The sequence below is a fragment of the Cuculus canorus genome, chromosome 4 (assembly GCF_017976375.1).
Source record: "Cuculus canorus isolate bCucCan1 chromosome 4, bCucCan1.pri, whole genome shotgun sequence".
Taxonomy (NCBI): domain Eukaryota; kingdom Metazoa; phylum Chordata; class Aves; order Cuculiformes; family Cuculidae; genus Cuculus; species Cuculus canorus.
Genome location: NC_071404.1, coordinates 66,846,301 through 66,863,948, shown reverse-complemented (window position 1 = coordinate 66,863,948; position 17,648 = coordinate 66,846,301). Strand labels below are relative to the sequence as shown.

Below are 17,648 nucleotides of genomic sequence, written 5' to 3'. Positions count from 1 at the left end.
CAGGACTGGTGCTCTCATTTGAGCAGAAATTAAGAAATGGCACAATGTTAAGTCAAGACTCCCATCTTTGCAGCCTGCTAGTCCCCACTATGCTTGATATCATGATCACAGAAGCATAGAATAGTTTGGTTTGGAAGGGACCTTTAAAAATCACCCAGTTCACACCCTCCTACCATAGGCAGGGGAATCTTTCCCAAGATTATGTTGCTTAAAGCCTTATCCAACTCGACTTTCAATACTTTCAGTGATAGGTCATTCACAGCTTCTCTGGGCTATTTATTCCAGTGTCTCACCATCCTCACTGTAAAAAAATGTCTTCTTTATGTCTGATGTAAATCTATATTTTATTCAATTTAAGACTACTGGCCCCTGCCCTGTCACTACAGGCCCTGGTAAAAAGTCCTTCTCTGTCTTTCTCATAACCTTTACATATTGAAAGGCTGCAATACAGTCTTCCCACAGCCTTCTCTTCTCCAGGCTGAACAACCCCTCTTTTCACATAAGAGGTGTTCCAGCCCTCTGATCATTTTCATGGCCCTCCTCCAGACTAACTCTTAACAGGTCCATGTCCTTTTTTTTTGTACGGAGGACCACAGACTTGAATGATGATCCACAGGAGGTAAACATGATGAACTTCCCGAACCACACAGAGATCCGATGGCTCTGAGCATCACAAACTGTCTTTGCCAACTTGGTGAGCAGATCTGGCTGGATCTTGGTATGTTAATACTCAGACCAGTCTGAAAACCTGCACCAAACATCCATCTGGTGTACTGTGTTCTGGAGCCCTCAGCACAGGAAGGACATGGATCTGTAAGAGTGAGTCCAGAGGAGGGCTGTGAAGATGCTTGGAGGGCTGGAGCACCTTTCGTATGAGGACAGGCTGAGAGAGTTGGGGTTGTTCAGCCTAGAAAAGAGAAGGCTCTGGGGAGACCTTATAGCAACCTTCCAGTACTCAGCAGGGGCCTTCAAGAAAGCAGAGGAGGGGCTCTTTATCAGAGACTGCAGAGATAGGATTGGAGGTAATGGTTTTAAGCTGAAAGAGGAGAGATTTAGATTAGATAGTAGGAAGATATTTATTCCCTGTGAGGGCGCTGAGGCACTGGGACAGGTTGCCTGGAGAAGTTGTGGATGCCCCATCCCTGGAATTCTTCAAGGCCAGGCTTTGAGCAACCTGATCTAGTGGAAGGTGTCCCTGCCCATGGCAGAGCGGCTGGAACTGGGTGGTCTTTAAGGTCCCTCCCAACCTAAACCATTCTATGATCACCACAGGACTGCACATAAAAGTCACAAACAGGTGCCCCATTGACCCTCCTGTGAGGCATAGCGTGTGATCACTTCATGACACTCCTAGGTTCCTTGCAAATGGGGTAGTGTGGGGTAGCATGAGGATTTCTGTCAGCTTGCCTTCTCTGGCTTCTGCAGGAAAGCCCACTGCTTTGATCAATCAAGCAGAGGTGGAGCAGCAGTTGGGATCTCTGTCCTTCTGCTGGTCTCATTTCCCACATTCCCATGAATAGTCTGAGTAGGTCATGCCATTGGTCCATTAGCACGAACGTGAGTTGTCTCAATAGGTTTTTGCCACCCACAGCAACTGCAATTGCAGAAGTGAAACTCAGTGGAAACTCGCTAATACCAGTCAGCTTTGACTTGGCCAGAACAGACTTGCACGAACTGCCTGCCTGCCTTCCAGGAACACAACTTCATTTTTGGTATGAATCAGGTCTTAGAAGCTGGAACTGTAATTTGAAAAATAAAAGTAAAATGCTTCATCTGTCAGATGGAAATTGGCACATAACGGAGATTTGGAATGGATGATGTTATCATAGAATAGAATCAAACCATAGAATCATTGAGATTGGAAAAGACCTCCAAGATCATCGAATCAAACTGTCAGCCCAACATCACCATGACTACTAAACAATGTCCATAAGTGCCACATCTACGCGCTTTTTTAACACCTCCAGGGTGGTGACTCCACTACTTCCCTGAGTGGCACAGGCAGGCAAAAAACCTAAATTAGAGGTACTTGAGGCTCACTCTAACTCCTATGAGTTGGCCTAACTCATGAAGTAGGATTTCAAAGCTTACCTCTATCTCTATGAAGTTGGAATTGAGACTCCTCAGTGGCATTACAGTGTAAGATCAGGGACCTTCCTCTGCCCCTCAGGAGTCACCTCTGCTACACAGTAAAACCTGAAGCTTGTTTGTTTTGCTCCCCTAAATCTCCTGCTCTGCACAACTCCTGTCTCTCTCTTCTTCCTTCTCTACCCACATAAAAGTAACACATGACTGGCTACACTCATCAAATAAAACCCTGGAACCTTAAAAACCGAGAACGAGTGGAAATTCTGGTCAGTCCTCCATGGCACAGTCTGTTATACAAGAAGACTGAGTGATAAGCACCAAACATTGGTGAGAGAAAGAATGCAAAAGGACATAAAGAAATAATTAATATCATTGGGGTCACCTGTAGTGCTAGAAATGGCACCTTTTGCAATTCAACACAACCATTTGTTTCATTTTCAGTGAAAAGTACAATTTAGTTCATTCGCTCTGAAATGTTTCCCTGAATTTTTTTTTCAGGCAGTAAAAGACTGGAAGTAAAACACTTCATTTCTGCTTCCTGAAAGAAAGGAACTGGCCAGGAGCAACCTGGTCTGGTGGGAGGTGTCCCTGCCCATGGCAAGGGGGTTGGAACTGGATGATCTTTAAAGGTCTTTTCCAACCCAAACCATTCTATGATTTAAGTATGCAAAATTCGGAGTTGTGATTGTTAAATTGTATGCTTTACTGATTTTCACATTAGAAGGTCAGCAGAGGGTTAAGAGAAGTAATAGTCCACATAGGTTTACATATTCAAAACTTTCTTTGGTGCTGCAGGGTTGCCTATGTCACCAGCTGCAGGCAAATGTGAGCTTGTGCTGACCATGTTCCGAGCTGACTGAGGCAAAACAGCTCTGGTGTGGAAATCTGAACTTCTGGGAATCAGATATCTCCATATGCTCTAGTGGGCTCAAACACTCAATGCAGCTTTGCAGCAGACTTTTCCCTACAAATTCTAAAATAAGTCAGATTTGAGAGATTTCCATTCTGCTTTACTTCACTGAGGGTATTTGAATATTACTTACGTTCATAATTTCATACTTACTGCATCCTTTTCTGGATTGCACACTTTAACCCAGATCAGGTGATCTATGAGCCAGTCTATGGGCTTGTCTTTATAGAACATGAGAAAAAATTCCACTATCAGTGGCAGGTCTTCCGATTTAAACAATTTTCCTGAAAGGAAGACAAGAAGTTGCATATTCAGATTGTTTTCATTGCTGTGCAATCACCAGCTTTATGCTTACTCCAGCCTTAAACACATGGATGCAATTCTCATATTTATGGACATTTCACAGACTCCACCTTTGGAGATTACCTTATCCACTGGCTTGTTGGGATTTTGAAAAGATTTCCATTCTGTGCCTGGAGATAGTCTCACATAGTCAACTGCTTAACCAATAAAGCATGCAGTTATATCCTAGTTCAAACACGAATCTGCCAGTCATCTATATCAGTGTGTCAGATGAAAGACATACAATATCACTGGCAAAGCTATACTGAATATCTTTAAATTAAGATCTACATATGGAAAAGGTTGCTTTAAAAATACCATCACTGTTCATTTAGTTCTCTTGCTATTTGTATTAGCAGATTTTGTTAGATTTCTGTGTTTGACTTAAGTCTTACAAGGTGTTATCACAAGTAAATTGAAGCAGATTTTTTTTATAGATTGTTCAAATTCCATTCTTGAAAAAAAACCCACTACAGAGTCATGTAGTGCCCAAGGTGGGACGATTTGCTTCTCATGGGAATCCAAATACTAGATCTTATGCTGAGGAGACTGCATTAAAAAGACAGTTTTAAAGATCACAGAAAGTAAGAGACTTTCAGCGGAAGATTTTTTGAAGAACCAATGAAGTTTTGATGCGAGTCCCTCCATGCTTTGAAGTGTAATTCCGAGTGAGCCCTACTTGACCCACACAGCTCCAAGCCCTGTTAAGCCTGCTGAGATCTTAATACTTACCAATAAATCCAAGCTCAGAGAACTCAAGAATCATCCACTCTTGGGTCTGTTCAGCAGCAAAGTTTTTTATACTTTGAATATAATCAGATTTGGCTATAATATCATCTTCCAGCTGGAGAGGGGAAAAAAAAGCAACAAAAACCAAAAGGCAAGTGGTGGTGATGCTACCACAAAAGTGATAACTCCTTTGCATTTGACTGCTGTCACAGTGTGTACTGAGGTTGTGCCAGACTACACTGGATTGCTATTTAGCTTCTACAAATATCTCTGTTTCAATATCGTTCATTAAATACTTGCTTACAGGAGTGACTATATCACCATGAGAGCTTTTCACTTCTTTGAGATCGGAGGACCCCCCACCTGAAAGATATCTCACTTAAGAGTTTAAGCAAAAAGATAGAGGTTAAGGAAGAAGACAGTAGACTATTTGTACTGAAGTTGGATAAGCACTAACAAGCAGCGAGAGCAAACTGGTTTTTCTGATAGGAGAGGTGTCTAAAACAGATGGCTAATAGCTCTGTAGAGCAGTCTGGTAGACTGCTGTACCTAAAAGGTGACTGAGAACAACTGTGGATAGTTACCGAGATGCTAGTAGAAACAGTTTTTTCAGGGAATACTAGTTATGAAAGAAGGAACATGCTGTGAAGCACACTGAAGGACAGGAATACAGAGGGCATTCAAGGTGTTATAGCAGTTGACACCGAATATAGCAGTAGAGACAGATAAAAGATACTCAGAAAAAGAGACTGACAACCCTTCAAGGGAATGAGAAAGGCCTCAGCTGCAATTTTTGCATGGCTTTCAGAGAAGAATGGGGGATCTGAAAAGCCAGAAGCTGTTCTAGTTATTAAATCTGAGGATAATGAGTCCAAACGAGGTGTTTAGAGGTAATGACAAAGGAAATAAATGAATTCCAGAAGTAATTACAGAGCAAGTAATTCCGGGTTTGAATTCGGTATGGGTGTGAAAAACACAGGAAGAGGAGGTTAAGCCTTCGGGAACATGTTGCTGGGGTGCAGTGTAAAGACACAGTTAATTTGATCTAACTGGTGTACTTCATTGGATGTCTGGTGGTGCCAGAGTCTGAATCAGAAAGCTGAATAGGTAGAAAATGAATGCTATGAGAAAAAAAAATGCTTGGTTTCCTGCTGGGTTTGCATCTTCAACTGACTTTGCACAGAGTCAGCAGTAAGAGAGAGAGCAGGCCCACAGCTTTTAGCTGAATTTGACCATTACAACAAGCGTAGGGCTGGCAGGGGAGAAGTGTGTTGTCAACGGTGAACCCAGGAGGAAGTATAATGACATTTGAAAGACAAGATTAAGAGATCTGGTTTGACCCTGTTAGCTTTTGCTGATAGTAAGATAACAGAAAATATATAGATGGAGACAAAGTGATCAAGATGAATGGTTATTAACGGATTTTGAGATCTGGGGGTTGAGTTGAGGTGGCAGTTACACGAAAGAGAATAAAAAAAACCCTCAAAAGATCAACTTACAAGAAATCTTGCATAAAATTAAATGAACTAAGAGGATTACCCGGTAGATGTGAAGGGAGGAGAGCAAAGGATCAATGAATTTCAGAGATTCCTTAGAGAAAAACTGAGAGGCATCCAAAAAAGGATGAAATGTAGAGAGGGGATATCTTAAAAACCTATTCAGACCACAATATCAAGAAACACAAGAAGAAAACATACAAAAGTAGTAGAGATGAAAAGTACAGAGACTGAGGCAAAGTGAGTGTGAATGTGCTTATGAATTGAAAGTAGTTTTGCATAGAGTGAAGTCTCAGTCTTTTCTGAAGCTGACAGTTAAAAGTGAATATTGGAGAATGTAGGTTTTTATATCCTAGTTGCAGCAGGCCATTAAAAGTTGTACTGAGCCCTGTAATTTGTGTCCAATTAAAGGACATCTTCTTGAAGAGCATTTGCCATTGCTTAAATATTTCAGCATCAGTTCTTTTTCAGTAAGTTATGCTGTGTAATAATCCTGAACATTCAGTACATGGCACCCAAATTCTAATATGAATTTTTCTGGTTTCAGCTTACAGCCACGTGTTTTTCACATACTCTTATCTACCAAAGGAGATTATGCAGTGGCTGTACACAGCTGCATCGTGAAGTTTAAGATATGACCTGTCTACACTGCTTGCCTTACTGCCATAAGAAGGCCAACAGAACATGACTACAGCTACTTTCCTTTCATTCCTCAGCACTTCGGGATGAAAACAGGAAGTACACACAATAGCAAGGCTACATAAATTTCCTAAATGATAGGCAATAAATGGATTTCCATTTGTTTTCTTCACATGGATTATCTGTCTGAGAGAAGTAATAACCAAAAAGCAACAAAAAAAGTGGTAGCGTACAATAAAAGTGTAGACATCAGACAGAAAAGTATCTTCCTTTCTAAATTATATTTTAAAATGCACTTTCATGAACATTATTCCTTTTAGGCTTGATGAAGTCTAGTTAGGGGGAAGGGGAAAAAAAAAGATAAAAAAAAAAAAATCAATGCAAAGACTCCTAATGACTTCACTGAGCTATTGCTCAGGCCTTAAAACCATTAGAGAAATGCACTAGGGGAATTATAGTAATGGTGTTCAGATAAGCACTGCTGGCGATATATATTACCAGTATATATACATATACACAAACAACGCTCCCCCAGCCTCCACAAAGAAAAAACTCATGAGGTAAAAAAAGCATAGCAGTAGTTCAGTTAACTAAGTTTGAAGTTTACAACAGATTTTAACTGAAGATACTAAAACATTTATTTAATGTTTTATTATTGGTTCACCTGAGCGCTAATAGAAAACACTTAATAGGAAACTTCCCAAAAACTACTTTTCTGAGTTTCTCAAAGATGCTTTCAGATTTGAAATGTTTAATCACTTCAAAATGAACTCAGTCTACATGGGCATAAAGAACAAATGCATTAACTCACTATTAGGTTGGGATTCAAATGCCTGCTTTTTTGGCTATTAAGATCCCATTATCTTGTGTATGTTATTAATACAAGTGTCTCAAAAGGCTCTGGTGGGTTTGGGGAAGTACAGTTAAAGTGGAAGAAAGTATTTCAAAGTTCTCTTATTTTTTTATTGATTAAGAAAACTCCACAAAAAAAAAAAAAAAAGGAAAGAAAAAAAGAGATTTCTTGATGGACTTCATAAAGCTACTTGCTTAAATCCTTACACTCACCAGTATCCTAGAATGAGTATTTAAGTGTTGATTCAGCAAAGATCTCATCTGCCTAATGACATCAATTGTTCTGGAGAAATCAAGACTAATTTACGTATGTTCATCTTCTTTCAAAATTCTGAAGCTAGCATCAGTCATCCAAATGATATTATTTCTGACAAAACAGTAAATAAAATCTAACCTATTTCAAGTTTTCCCTAAGATTATTGAAGTAAATCTTTGTACCAGGCTAAGGAAAGGGATTTCTAGGTTACTTGCTTTCCATTAGTATAAGGCTTCCAAACAGAGGTAGATGACAACTATCTTTATGGCAGCATGTCTTCCTTCTTTTCAGCTGTACTCTACGGAGAATTTTCCTGGGCAGACCAACATCTGTGCTAGAGAAGCAGCTGCAGGCTGGACACACAAATGAAGAAGTGGATATACTAGATAAGGATGAGAAAGCATAGTTTCTTTCTCAGAAAATTCTGAATACAGCCATAACTATTACCAGGCCACCACAATCCAGGCTTTACTCTGAATTATACAGTGTCCCAGATAAGAAAATATATTCTCAAATTTCTTCAAAAATACAAATACCTAAGTAAGTAATTTCCATGAAAACATGAATGCTCAGAGACTTTTATAACAGAAAGGGATATCAAGTGTCTGGCAGCTTGCTTAACATTTGCCTTCACCAGGTTTCCCTTGCCTCAATGTTCTACTGCATTTAGTAAATTTGGGTAGCGTTCTTAAAAATGTACAAAACTCATGGGAAAGTACCTAATTTTACAGTAAACCTAAACTGTTTGGTAGACAACTTTTCTCATTGTCCATCTGCCTTCTGAGTGCACATGCCAATTTTGAGAATGGAGCATGGATTCTTGGGTGGTCCAGCTCAAATGCATTTGTGTTAAAGGCTGACAGGGATTGCACAAGTTGGCTGCTTTGCGGTATTCTCTTCCATTTCTGGGATTATCTCGTGATGTACTTATGTGAGTCAGAGTCCGAGGCCTGTTTGAGCAGGAAGACCCAGGAAAACCAAGAACTAAGTAAAATGCTGTTCTGAGCTTTTTAAAAAAATCTTTGACATTCATGAGCTATGTGAAATTCTATGGATCTGTTCCACTATTGAACAGTCATGATAAATGCTGGCCGATTATTGCATTTATGGAGTGCAAGTTAGCACAAATCTAGAATGATTACCAAATCTAAGCCTGAACGGAGATATTCTTAAAGTCTAACACTCTAAATCTTCTGCAGAATTTTGGGTCTATACCAACTTGCAGTACACCCTTGTCTCTAGTGTCACTGGTATGTTACCCTACCTGGAAAAGTCCTTTAATAAGGGATTTTTTTATTCCTTGTGATCTGGGCTATAACCTCAACCTACCACCACTATTCTGTCTTACTGCACCAACTGACAACTCATTAAGCTCTGACTTTCTTAACCTAATCAAGTAAGAGTTTCATGCTTCAGTAATCTTGTTATTCAAACTCGTAAATGACAGGAAGGTACAGACAGATTTAATCAAACAATACCTGGCTGCAGGATGTACGTACACAGAAATATGTGGATGTTGTAAAGAGCACAGGCAAAATACACAAAAAATTACAACAGATTGCTGTTTCTATTGAAGCCTTTGAAACAAAGTAAAATTTTCAGAGCTAATAATGTATTGCAGCTACTTAATGATGATCGGAACATACCTGTAAATAAAATGTTCCCTTGGGTTGGGCATATAGCATTAAAAAGCTGTAATCCAAATTCTGTTTAGTTCTCCACCTAAACATAAGGAGCAAATTCCAATAAGTTCTTTTAGGGAGGTTGTAAGAGTTGTTTTCTATATTAAAAGCTTTCTAGTGCTCTGCAGTTTTTTCTGTACAGTAAAACTGTAAGATTGAATATTCTAAGTCATCGTTAAGTGAATAAAAAATTCCTCAGTGTAAATACTTATAAATAAGTTACTTTCCTGTAAAAGTTTACATTAACTAAGCACAATATTTTTTATCTGTATCAATACAGCCTGAAACAAAATGTGTAACAAGCATATTCATGTCAAATGACTTTAAGTTTCTACTCATTATGTTATGAACAGTAGAGATGAGCACACAACAGTTATTTAAAGATCAAAAATAACAGCACAAAAGCAGGTTGAAAAACTTCATTTTCAAGTTTAAATGTAAACATATTTTTCTCTACATTGTCTGATTTTACCAGAGGATGAAACTGTTTGATAATCCATGCTAGAAGATTAGAGAACAACTTACCAGTACATAAAAATTTATCCAATTCCAATCTAATCATAACTGAAACTTAAGTATAAGAGCATAAACATGTTTGTGCTCTTAAAGTTATGAGGTCTATCTATAAACCCGGTGTACATACACTTGCTGATTTCCTCCAACGTAAACTGTCAGAACTGCAGCTCTTGCTGCATGGTTGGGGTAGCTTCTGGTAAATGAGTTATTGTTGATTGAAAGAAAATTACTCTCCTCCAATAAATCAATTTTGTTAGGTTATAATTTCTGTCTCAGGCAATTTGGGGCACGTGAGTGAATGAAATCACCAGTTAGGATATATTATTAACAATACTACAATTAGACACACGGTAGTTGTTACTAGCTAGCTAAGGGGCCACATGGGGTTTCCTTTGTGTGTTTACAGAGCCTCTCCTTTATCTGTCACATAGAAGATTTTCCTGTGTTTTCCTTTCTGACCAGATCATCTAGCCTACTGCCTCTTGGCATTATTCATCTGGTTTAAAGCTTTTGGGATGCTTAGTCAACACCAAAAGGAGAAGCCCTGGCTCTAACCCTGAAGCTGATGGTGCAGCATAGCTTTTCTCAAGATCTCCTGGTGTAATAATTTTTTTTTTTTTAAAAAACCCATACACTTGAGGTCCATTATCTCTGAAATACAAAAACATTAGCAGCTCAAACACTGCTGATGTTTGCAGAATTTTCCATTTTATACTTTTTGCCAAAGCTCTTAGGTTTTATACGGCTCTTACCTTACCCTGTCCTCTGAATCCCCAAATCTTTTCTTCAGGTTGGAAAGATCTGGGTAATAAGAAGCAGGAGGAGAAATAACCTCTAGCATTCCAGACTGGATTTCTCTGGGGAAGCTGTGGAGAGAATCTCAGTGAGTCTCCATTCCTCAAAACAAGTTTTGAGGACATCTATGGAAAAATCACTCCGCAGAGTTACCTTTGCTCCTCCACAAGTGGAATTCACAACACTAGCAAAGAAACTAAGTCACTTAGACTGTAAATTAAGAACCAAGAAGGGGTCTTCGACAACCATCAGTACAGGCAGGACAGTAACTCAAAACCTCAGAAAACACTGAAGAGAAGCATGTCTCAGAAATTCTGCCCTTCCTGCATCTATAGATGCTTACTTGTAATCCTGAGATGGTTGCCAAAGTAATTCACAACCAAATCCACTATTTAAGAGCTACATACAACTGTTCTGCCTTGCGCGAGAGCTCCTAGATTTCTTACACTTGCTCTAACTTGAATTCTACATTCTAGCCAAAATGCTACTGTCCTGGAGTGGGGTGGTGATGGTACGCAGAGTATGGGTCTAGCCTCAGCTCTGAGGATTAAATTTTCCATTTAAAAAGTCATTGAAAAAATGTGTAAACAACGTTGGGAGCCAAGCCTGGAGGTCAAATCTCACTCTTCCTCTAGAATATGTAAAAAATAAAAGTAAGTAAAACAAAACCATATTCTTCAGTTTTTGATAGGCATAGAATCACTGAAATAGGAGCTTTCAGGACTGAATTTTCCATTTCCTGTGATTAATGAAAAAAGCTAATATTAAAAATTAAACACATCACAGTACAAGCATGCTGATGAAAAAGACTCTCAGTCTTACCGTGTAAGACTGAAAAGCACCTACTCTGAAATATTTTTTTCAAGAATGGTAAAGAAATCATAAAAATTATCTACATGCGTAGGGTGGGCAGGTGTTGGTCTCTTTTCCCAAGTAAAATGCGAGAGAGTAAGATGAAATGGCCCCAAGTTGTGCCAGAGAATGTTTAGATTGGCTATTAGGAAAAAATTCTTCACTGAAAGAGTTGTCAAGCATTGGAACAGGCTGCCTGGGGACGTGGTGAAGTCACCATCCCTGGAGGGATTTAAAAGACGTGTAGATGCGGTGGTTAGGGACACAGTTCAGTGGTGGACTTGGCAGTGCTAGGTCAATGGTTGGGCTCGATGATCTTAAAAGTCTTTTCCAACTTAAATGATTTTATGATTCTAATGAAACATTGATACAAAGATTGAGAACTCTCTTGTAGTTATTTTAAAGAAGGATAGAGGGAAAGGCTGTTTCACTTCAAATACTGGCCAGATCAGGGTTCTATCAGAGTAGCCAATTCATGAATAAGTTTGTGCAAAGGAACCAGCAACACCAGTCTGCAGCACAATGCAGATTTCATCTCTTGCTTCCATCAGTCAAGTGTGCTTCAGGGCCTTTAGCCTTATCCGTTTTGTGACTGTTAGTGACACTATACCATTTTTTAGTAAGCAGCTTTTGTAAGACAAAATAAATCTACCAATGAGTGTATTTTTTTGCTCAAACATTTTAATTCAGTAGTTGCTCTTCTCAAGCTGCTCTAAGGTTTTTAATGTGTACATGACACCATAAACATCTATGGGAAAGAACGATTAGAGCAAGCAAAACTGCAGTGGGAACCAAGCCTTCATTTGATAACTCTTACATTAATTTGCACAGCAAAGAATACCCATCTCATGTTACCCATTGTATAATAGTATTTAACATTATAAATAGAATCCCATTGCTGTCCAAAGTCCATTGCCTCCATGAAAAAGAGGCAAACAAGGAAACAAAGACACCTAGCAAACACGACAGACATCAAAATACATTGCAGGGCTGTGAAGTCAGTGGGGACCTAAGACATGCAACCTCAGGTGCCTTGAACTGCATCATTAGTTCCATGGCAAAAAGACTTAGGTTCAAGTAAATATTTATCAAAGGTTTAGGCTGAGACCTTGCCTGATTAGTTAAAGCCTGTTTATGAAGTAAGAAAAGGAAACCAAACTGATATTCATGCTCCTGTTCTGAATTTCACTGTGTTGAGATACACATACTAAGAGTGCACCTTTGCCTCATTTCTTTGCAGTTCCATTTCAGTCTGATAGAGTTGTATTTTGCTGCTGAAATGCTCTAATTCCTTCCATAAAAGCATAAAATTTGTTCACAAGCTGTTACACTCTATAGAACTTACCTGGTTTTAACACTTTGTGCAACACTGTTGACATATTCTACATCCACCTAAAGAAAAGAAGGGAGGGAGTGATTACAAATCACCCATTTTTTTTATTAAGTAACATTTCATAGGGAATATTTATATGCAAACACTCCATTTTTGGTGTCTTCATTCCAGACAACAGCAATATGTTACAGCAGCATTTCTACTAAAGAACAGTAAAGGGTTTTCAAGCCAACTGAACTTTCAGTGTAGCTGAAAGAGGAACTCAAATTACTTCCAGCTATGATTTTTGTGTTTTGCTCTATCATGGTTTCTGCAGGAGGCCAAGCCAGAAAACCACAGTCATAACTGTCAGTAAAAAGAGCCATTTCAGGTTAATCATCCAAAAATCACAAAAGAGGCTGGAGGCTATTGAGAGAAACCACCTAAGCAAAATATACTAAAGCTAGAGATACTTAAAATTTTTACTTAGAGTTTCTTCTTAATATAACAAATTGACAGCTCTTAATCTGGAATTTTGATGACATACTTATTCATTGCCGCCATTTCATAAAAAGTAACAGTTTTAATGTGCAGAACACATCTGTTAACTATACTAAAGAGTGCTAAGTTGCATGGATGTGATTTCCAAAGCAATACAATACTTGTTCTAGCTGTTTAGATATTTTTAAATACGCAAATAATCTCTACCAGCTAACGTCTACATGAAGTGGTAAGTAAAGAACTATGATAAGAAAAAAACACCAATAACTGGGCAATTCTCTTTCAGTCAATAAGTTACTCTGACATTATAACATATGATGTAAACATCTACCTTCATCTTCTGAAGCTTTCTGGGAAAATGGAAGGTGTGGATTTATGATCAGTGAACACACTTGCTCTTCTCTTATAATTAAGTGTTCTTATTAGCTCTGATATCAGCACAACCAACCTGCTCTAATTTACTGCATGGCTGAAAAATGGAAGCTGCAAGAACGTGACTTTGGGGATGGGAGAAACTGTTTCTTACAATGGCAGTTTAATCCTAAATTGGCTGAAACAGACTATTAGTACAACCAAACTACTGTTTTCAACTGCTGCGTTAGGACCGTCCATGGTGGGAAACTGTGCTATTCAGAAGTTAACCCTTAAAAACACAAAGAACTCTTGGAAGCCCTGTAATGGAAGGTTTAGCTGAACAGCAGCTAGGCAAAAGTCTTCACTGCCAGGGCTCTTCATTGGGAAACAGCAACTGTAAACTGAGGTCAGCTCCTGAAATTTATGCTGAAGAGGAACTACTACCAGTAAAATTGGGCCAATCTACTTATCATTTTGATCCAAGCAGAAAAGTGGAAATCATGACCAGACTTAAAATGAACTATGTTCTGTTTGACAGTATCACAGCTGCAAAAGCTGCTCTAAATGATGATTGAACTAAAAAAGCAAACTTTAAATTTCATACATACGTTCATGAACAGTTAATATTATTTATGAAAGGACAAAGAAATATGAAGAATAAATGCGAATAACAGCACAATCTTTTTAACTGCAAGTAACTAATTCCCTTCTGTAACTTTCTTCCAATACAATCAAGACATTTTGGAACGAGAAAAAAATTCATTTACCCCTAATATTTTGCCTTGACCACTGTTTACTTCCCAAACATGGAACTGTTCATGTCTGAAAACATATTTCTCTTTCACAACACATATGCAGAAGGCAATGATCCATCATGTCAAGGTACTTCGCAAGACATATGGTACAAAACAGCAGAAAATAACCTAAACCTTTTTTAGACGAGGTTTACTTTTTTCCAGACTCTATGGAACTTTTGAGCGGAGGATTTACCTTTCATTCTTGAAGCAGAATACTTTCAGAGACAAATCATGAGTTCATACTGTTTTATTTGAAAATCTGACTGCGACAACTGCGTTTGTAAGTGTAATATGACTTTCTACTCTTCAGTTATTTGAGTTAGATTTTATCCATATACGAACACCAAGGCACTATCTCCTCCAGCCCTGAGGAAATCCCTCCCGGAGGCCTAGCCAACAATATTTTGCAGCTGCTCCTATACTATTGTACTAAGACATAAATCTCCATATTGTCCTACTGCACTCTTCCATGCAAACTTACCTCTGCTACAAAGATGATTATTAGGCAATCATTCTTTTGCTCTTCAGAGACTTCATACAGGAGAGAATGCAATGTATTCATCAGATAATGTTGTTTTTCCCTTTTCACAGTAGGAATACCCATCACCAGTGAGACTGCAAAGAAATAAGCCCATAAGCCATGTAATTTTAAATCAGATAGAGGGAAACTGAAACTATATTTTGATTTGATGTGACCATGAGACTTGGCGACAGTTAATATTCCTATAGCACTGTGACAGCTTTACTACCTGGAAGGAAAGATACCTCCAGCTAAGTTTAGGTTAGAGATACTTGTCTGTGTTATAAGAACCAGGTCTACACTGTGTAAATGGTCAACATTTGAGAACTCTATGATATTACTACCTCTAGCAAATACATACATACCTGCTGTTGCATTTCAAAAATGGGCATTGCATTTGTGCTAGCTCTTGGTATGGAGTTGAAGATCTGAGCAGTAAGAGTTAAACCAGCACTGCTGTACGTGAGCCAGTTCTCACAAGAGGTGAGCTCTGTCTCTCTCAAAGGAATCCAATTCAACAATCTTTGAGTTAAATTGACATGAAGCAAGGTCTTTGACATAATCAATAATAGGAAGAAAGTAATTTAGATGTTATCTTTATTAAGAAAGGAACTAGCTGGCAAAGACTCCACTAATAGCCTGACAGTGCTGTATTACACCCTTAGATAGTAAGTAGGATGCCTTGTTTTCAATTGGCACGGACATTATCTAAATCAGTGACCTAACATAACTCAGTAAACCTGTGGAATTCTTAGTCCTTGCAGATGATTCCTATTCACGAAAACCTTGTGAAGCCAGTGAGGAAGCAGTAGATTTTGAAAGAAAGGATTCTGTGCAGCCAGTGGCTTGCTCCACATTTCATGATCCATGCCAAGGTCAGCTTGAAAATTCCAAAGTTCTGGTGTTCCTTCCCAGCATACAACCTGCTAAACCACTGGGGTTTTGTTTGTCTTTACATGCTGCAGGTCAACCTGTACTTGTTAAACTACGGTTTTGCTATTGTGATTTACAGGTACAAATAAACTAAAATTAAATTAAACACAGAGCATTCTTTTATTACTCATTACTTTTCTTCTTTTTTTTTTTTTTTTTCCTCTATTGCCAATGAATGTATCTGGTTTTCTGAGGGACTTTTGCAAATCATTTTGCTGACAGCCCCATGTCTTTTGCAGATTTGCATTGATCCATGGGCACTCCAGTGAGAACTACAGCACAGGGTTGCACTGCTAAAACTACACCCACAAATGAGAAGATTGTAGAAAGTTACCCATAGCCATGGGAACGGCCAAGTAGTTATTTTAGTTAAATCAAAAGCGCTGCCAATGTTTCTTTATATAAAATCACCCTAGAGAAAAGTAAAAATTTCTACAAAATGCAAAACCCAGCAAAATCATATAATCCTAGAATGGGTTGTGTTGGAAGGGATCTTTAAAGATCACCTAGTTTCACTCCCCTGCCATAGGCAAGGACACCTCCCACTGGATCAGGCTGCTCAAAGCCTCATCCAATCCGGCCTTGAACACCTCCAGGGATGCGGCTTCCGTGGCTTCTCTGGGCAACCCGTGCCAGTGCCTCACCACCCTCATAGTAAAGAATTTCTTCCTACCATCAAATCTAAATCTTCCCTCTTTCAGCTTAAAACGGTTACCCCTTGTCCTATCACTGCACCCCTTGATAAATAGCCCCTCTCCAGCTTTCCTGTAGGTCCCCTGGAAGGCTGCTATAAGGTCTCCCCAGCTAAATAAGTCCAGCTTTCTCAGCCTGCCCTGTGGGGGCTGCCAAGATGCTCCAATAACTGACTATTTCCTTGTTTGTCCTGCTTTTGAATGTTCTTTTTATCTATCACGTGACAGTTCAGAGAAGATGCAACTTTATAAATTGTAATACAGTTCACTGGAATTAATTACGATTTGTGCAGGTGTCACCTGATTTCTCATGTGGATGAAAAAGTTACATTGGAGATTTATTAATATCCTTTAAACAATCACATCACCTTTCCATTTCCTTATACCTTTTGCAAACTGAATACATTATAAATTCTCATTGTCTTCCTCTTTCACACTAATTTTGGGATGGGTACGGTAAAAGTGCTTTTGCCAATCCCGTTAAAATGTATTGAGTTTGGCAACATTATAAATTTTAGGGAGAAAATCCACTGTAAACTTTGAGAATGCTTCGTTACTAGAACTTAATGCAAAATACAGACATAGAAAAAATAAGCCAAACTTTATTGCCTACCTCCAGTTCTCTGTTGCCCGAAAATAACATTTGGGAAAATGGCATCTTCATATTCTCGAAGGTGAGGTAGATAGTAGTACAAGTTTGTAAGGTGTGTGGGGATTTTTCTGGTAAGGTTTAACTCTTTCCACTTCATATCATCTTAAAGAAACAACAAATCCACATATACACATAAATTAAAAAGCCATCAGTGAAGATCATTGTTTCAACTGTTTTCCTCAATTGGATATACTAACAGGCTACCACACACAACATTATTCAATCAGAACTATTCCTCAGAAGTGATTACATGTCATATATAAACTAAATTGCCCCGTACAACCCTACTGGCCTGGCGATGGTGCAGAGCTCCATGCTTGAATGTCCTGGGAACTCCGCCTGCATTTCCCTGTGCATAAACAGTTGCAGGATTGAGCCACCTTAAAATACAAGAAGCTGTTATTTTAAAAGCAACAGGGAAAAAAGTTGTTTGTTTGTTTTTTTCCACAACTGGCAGGCAACTTTTTAAACAAAGAGAAACACATATTCTGAGAATTAACTTTCTTAATTACTAAAGCTTTAGTGCTTTCCCCAAAATGTAACACATGGTGGTTTTCAGGGCTCAAACAGAAGTTCTCAGGTTATAAAATGTCTTATGGCAAAAAAGACAACCAGATCCAGGCCTTTAGAAATTATGCAAGAAACAAAAGACTGTAGCAGTTAAGAGAAAAACAGGCAACACTTATTTTTACTTCACTAGTTTAAAATAAAGATGCAAATAGTTAGAGTA

General features: G+C 38.6%; 1 protein-coding gene across 3 annotated transcripts in view; it reads right to left on the bottom strand.

Annotated features, from left to right (window-relative positions):
• The window catches only part of MGAT4D (MGAT4 family member D), a 46,430-nt gene that overhangs the window by 12,300 nt on the left and 16,482 nt on the right, over positions 1 to 17,648 (bottom strand). For all 3 annotated transcript variants that reach the window (XR_008449783.1, XM_054066125.1, XM_054066126.1), the window contains exons 3-9: positions 16,880 to 17,020; positions 14,603 to 14,736; positions 12,503 to 12,549; positions 10,263 to 10,376; positions 8,959 to 9,034; positions 4,073 to 4,184; positions 3,152 to 3,282 (exon numbers count right to left, since the gene is read on the bottom strand). Coding sequence is in view for 2 of the 3 variants with exons in the window: in XM_054066125.1 (XP_053922100.1) it covers positions 3,152 to 3,282; positions 4,073 to 4,184; positions 8,959 to 9,034; positions 10,263 to 10,376; positions 12,503 to 12,549; positions 14,603 to 14,736; positions 16,880 to 17,020 (755 nt within the window). In the remaining variant the exon portion in view is untranslated. The remainder of the gene's footprint in view (positions 1 to 3,151; positions 3,283 to 4,072; positions 4,185 to 8,958; positions 9,035 to 10,262; positions 10,377 to 12,502; positions 12,550 to 14,602; positions 14,737 to 16,879; positions 17,021 to 17,648) is intronic.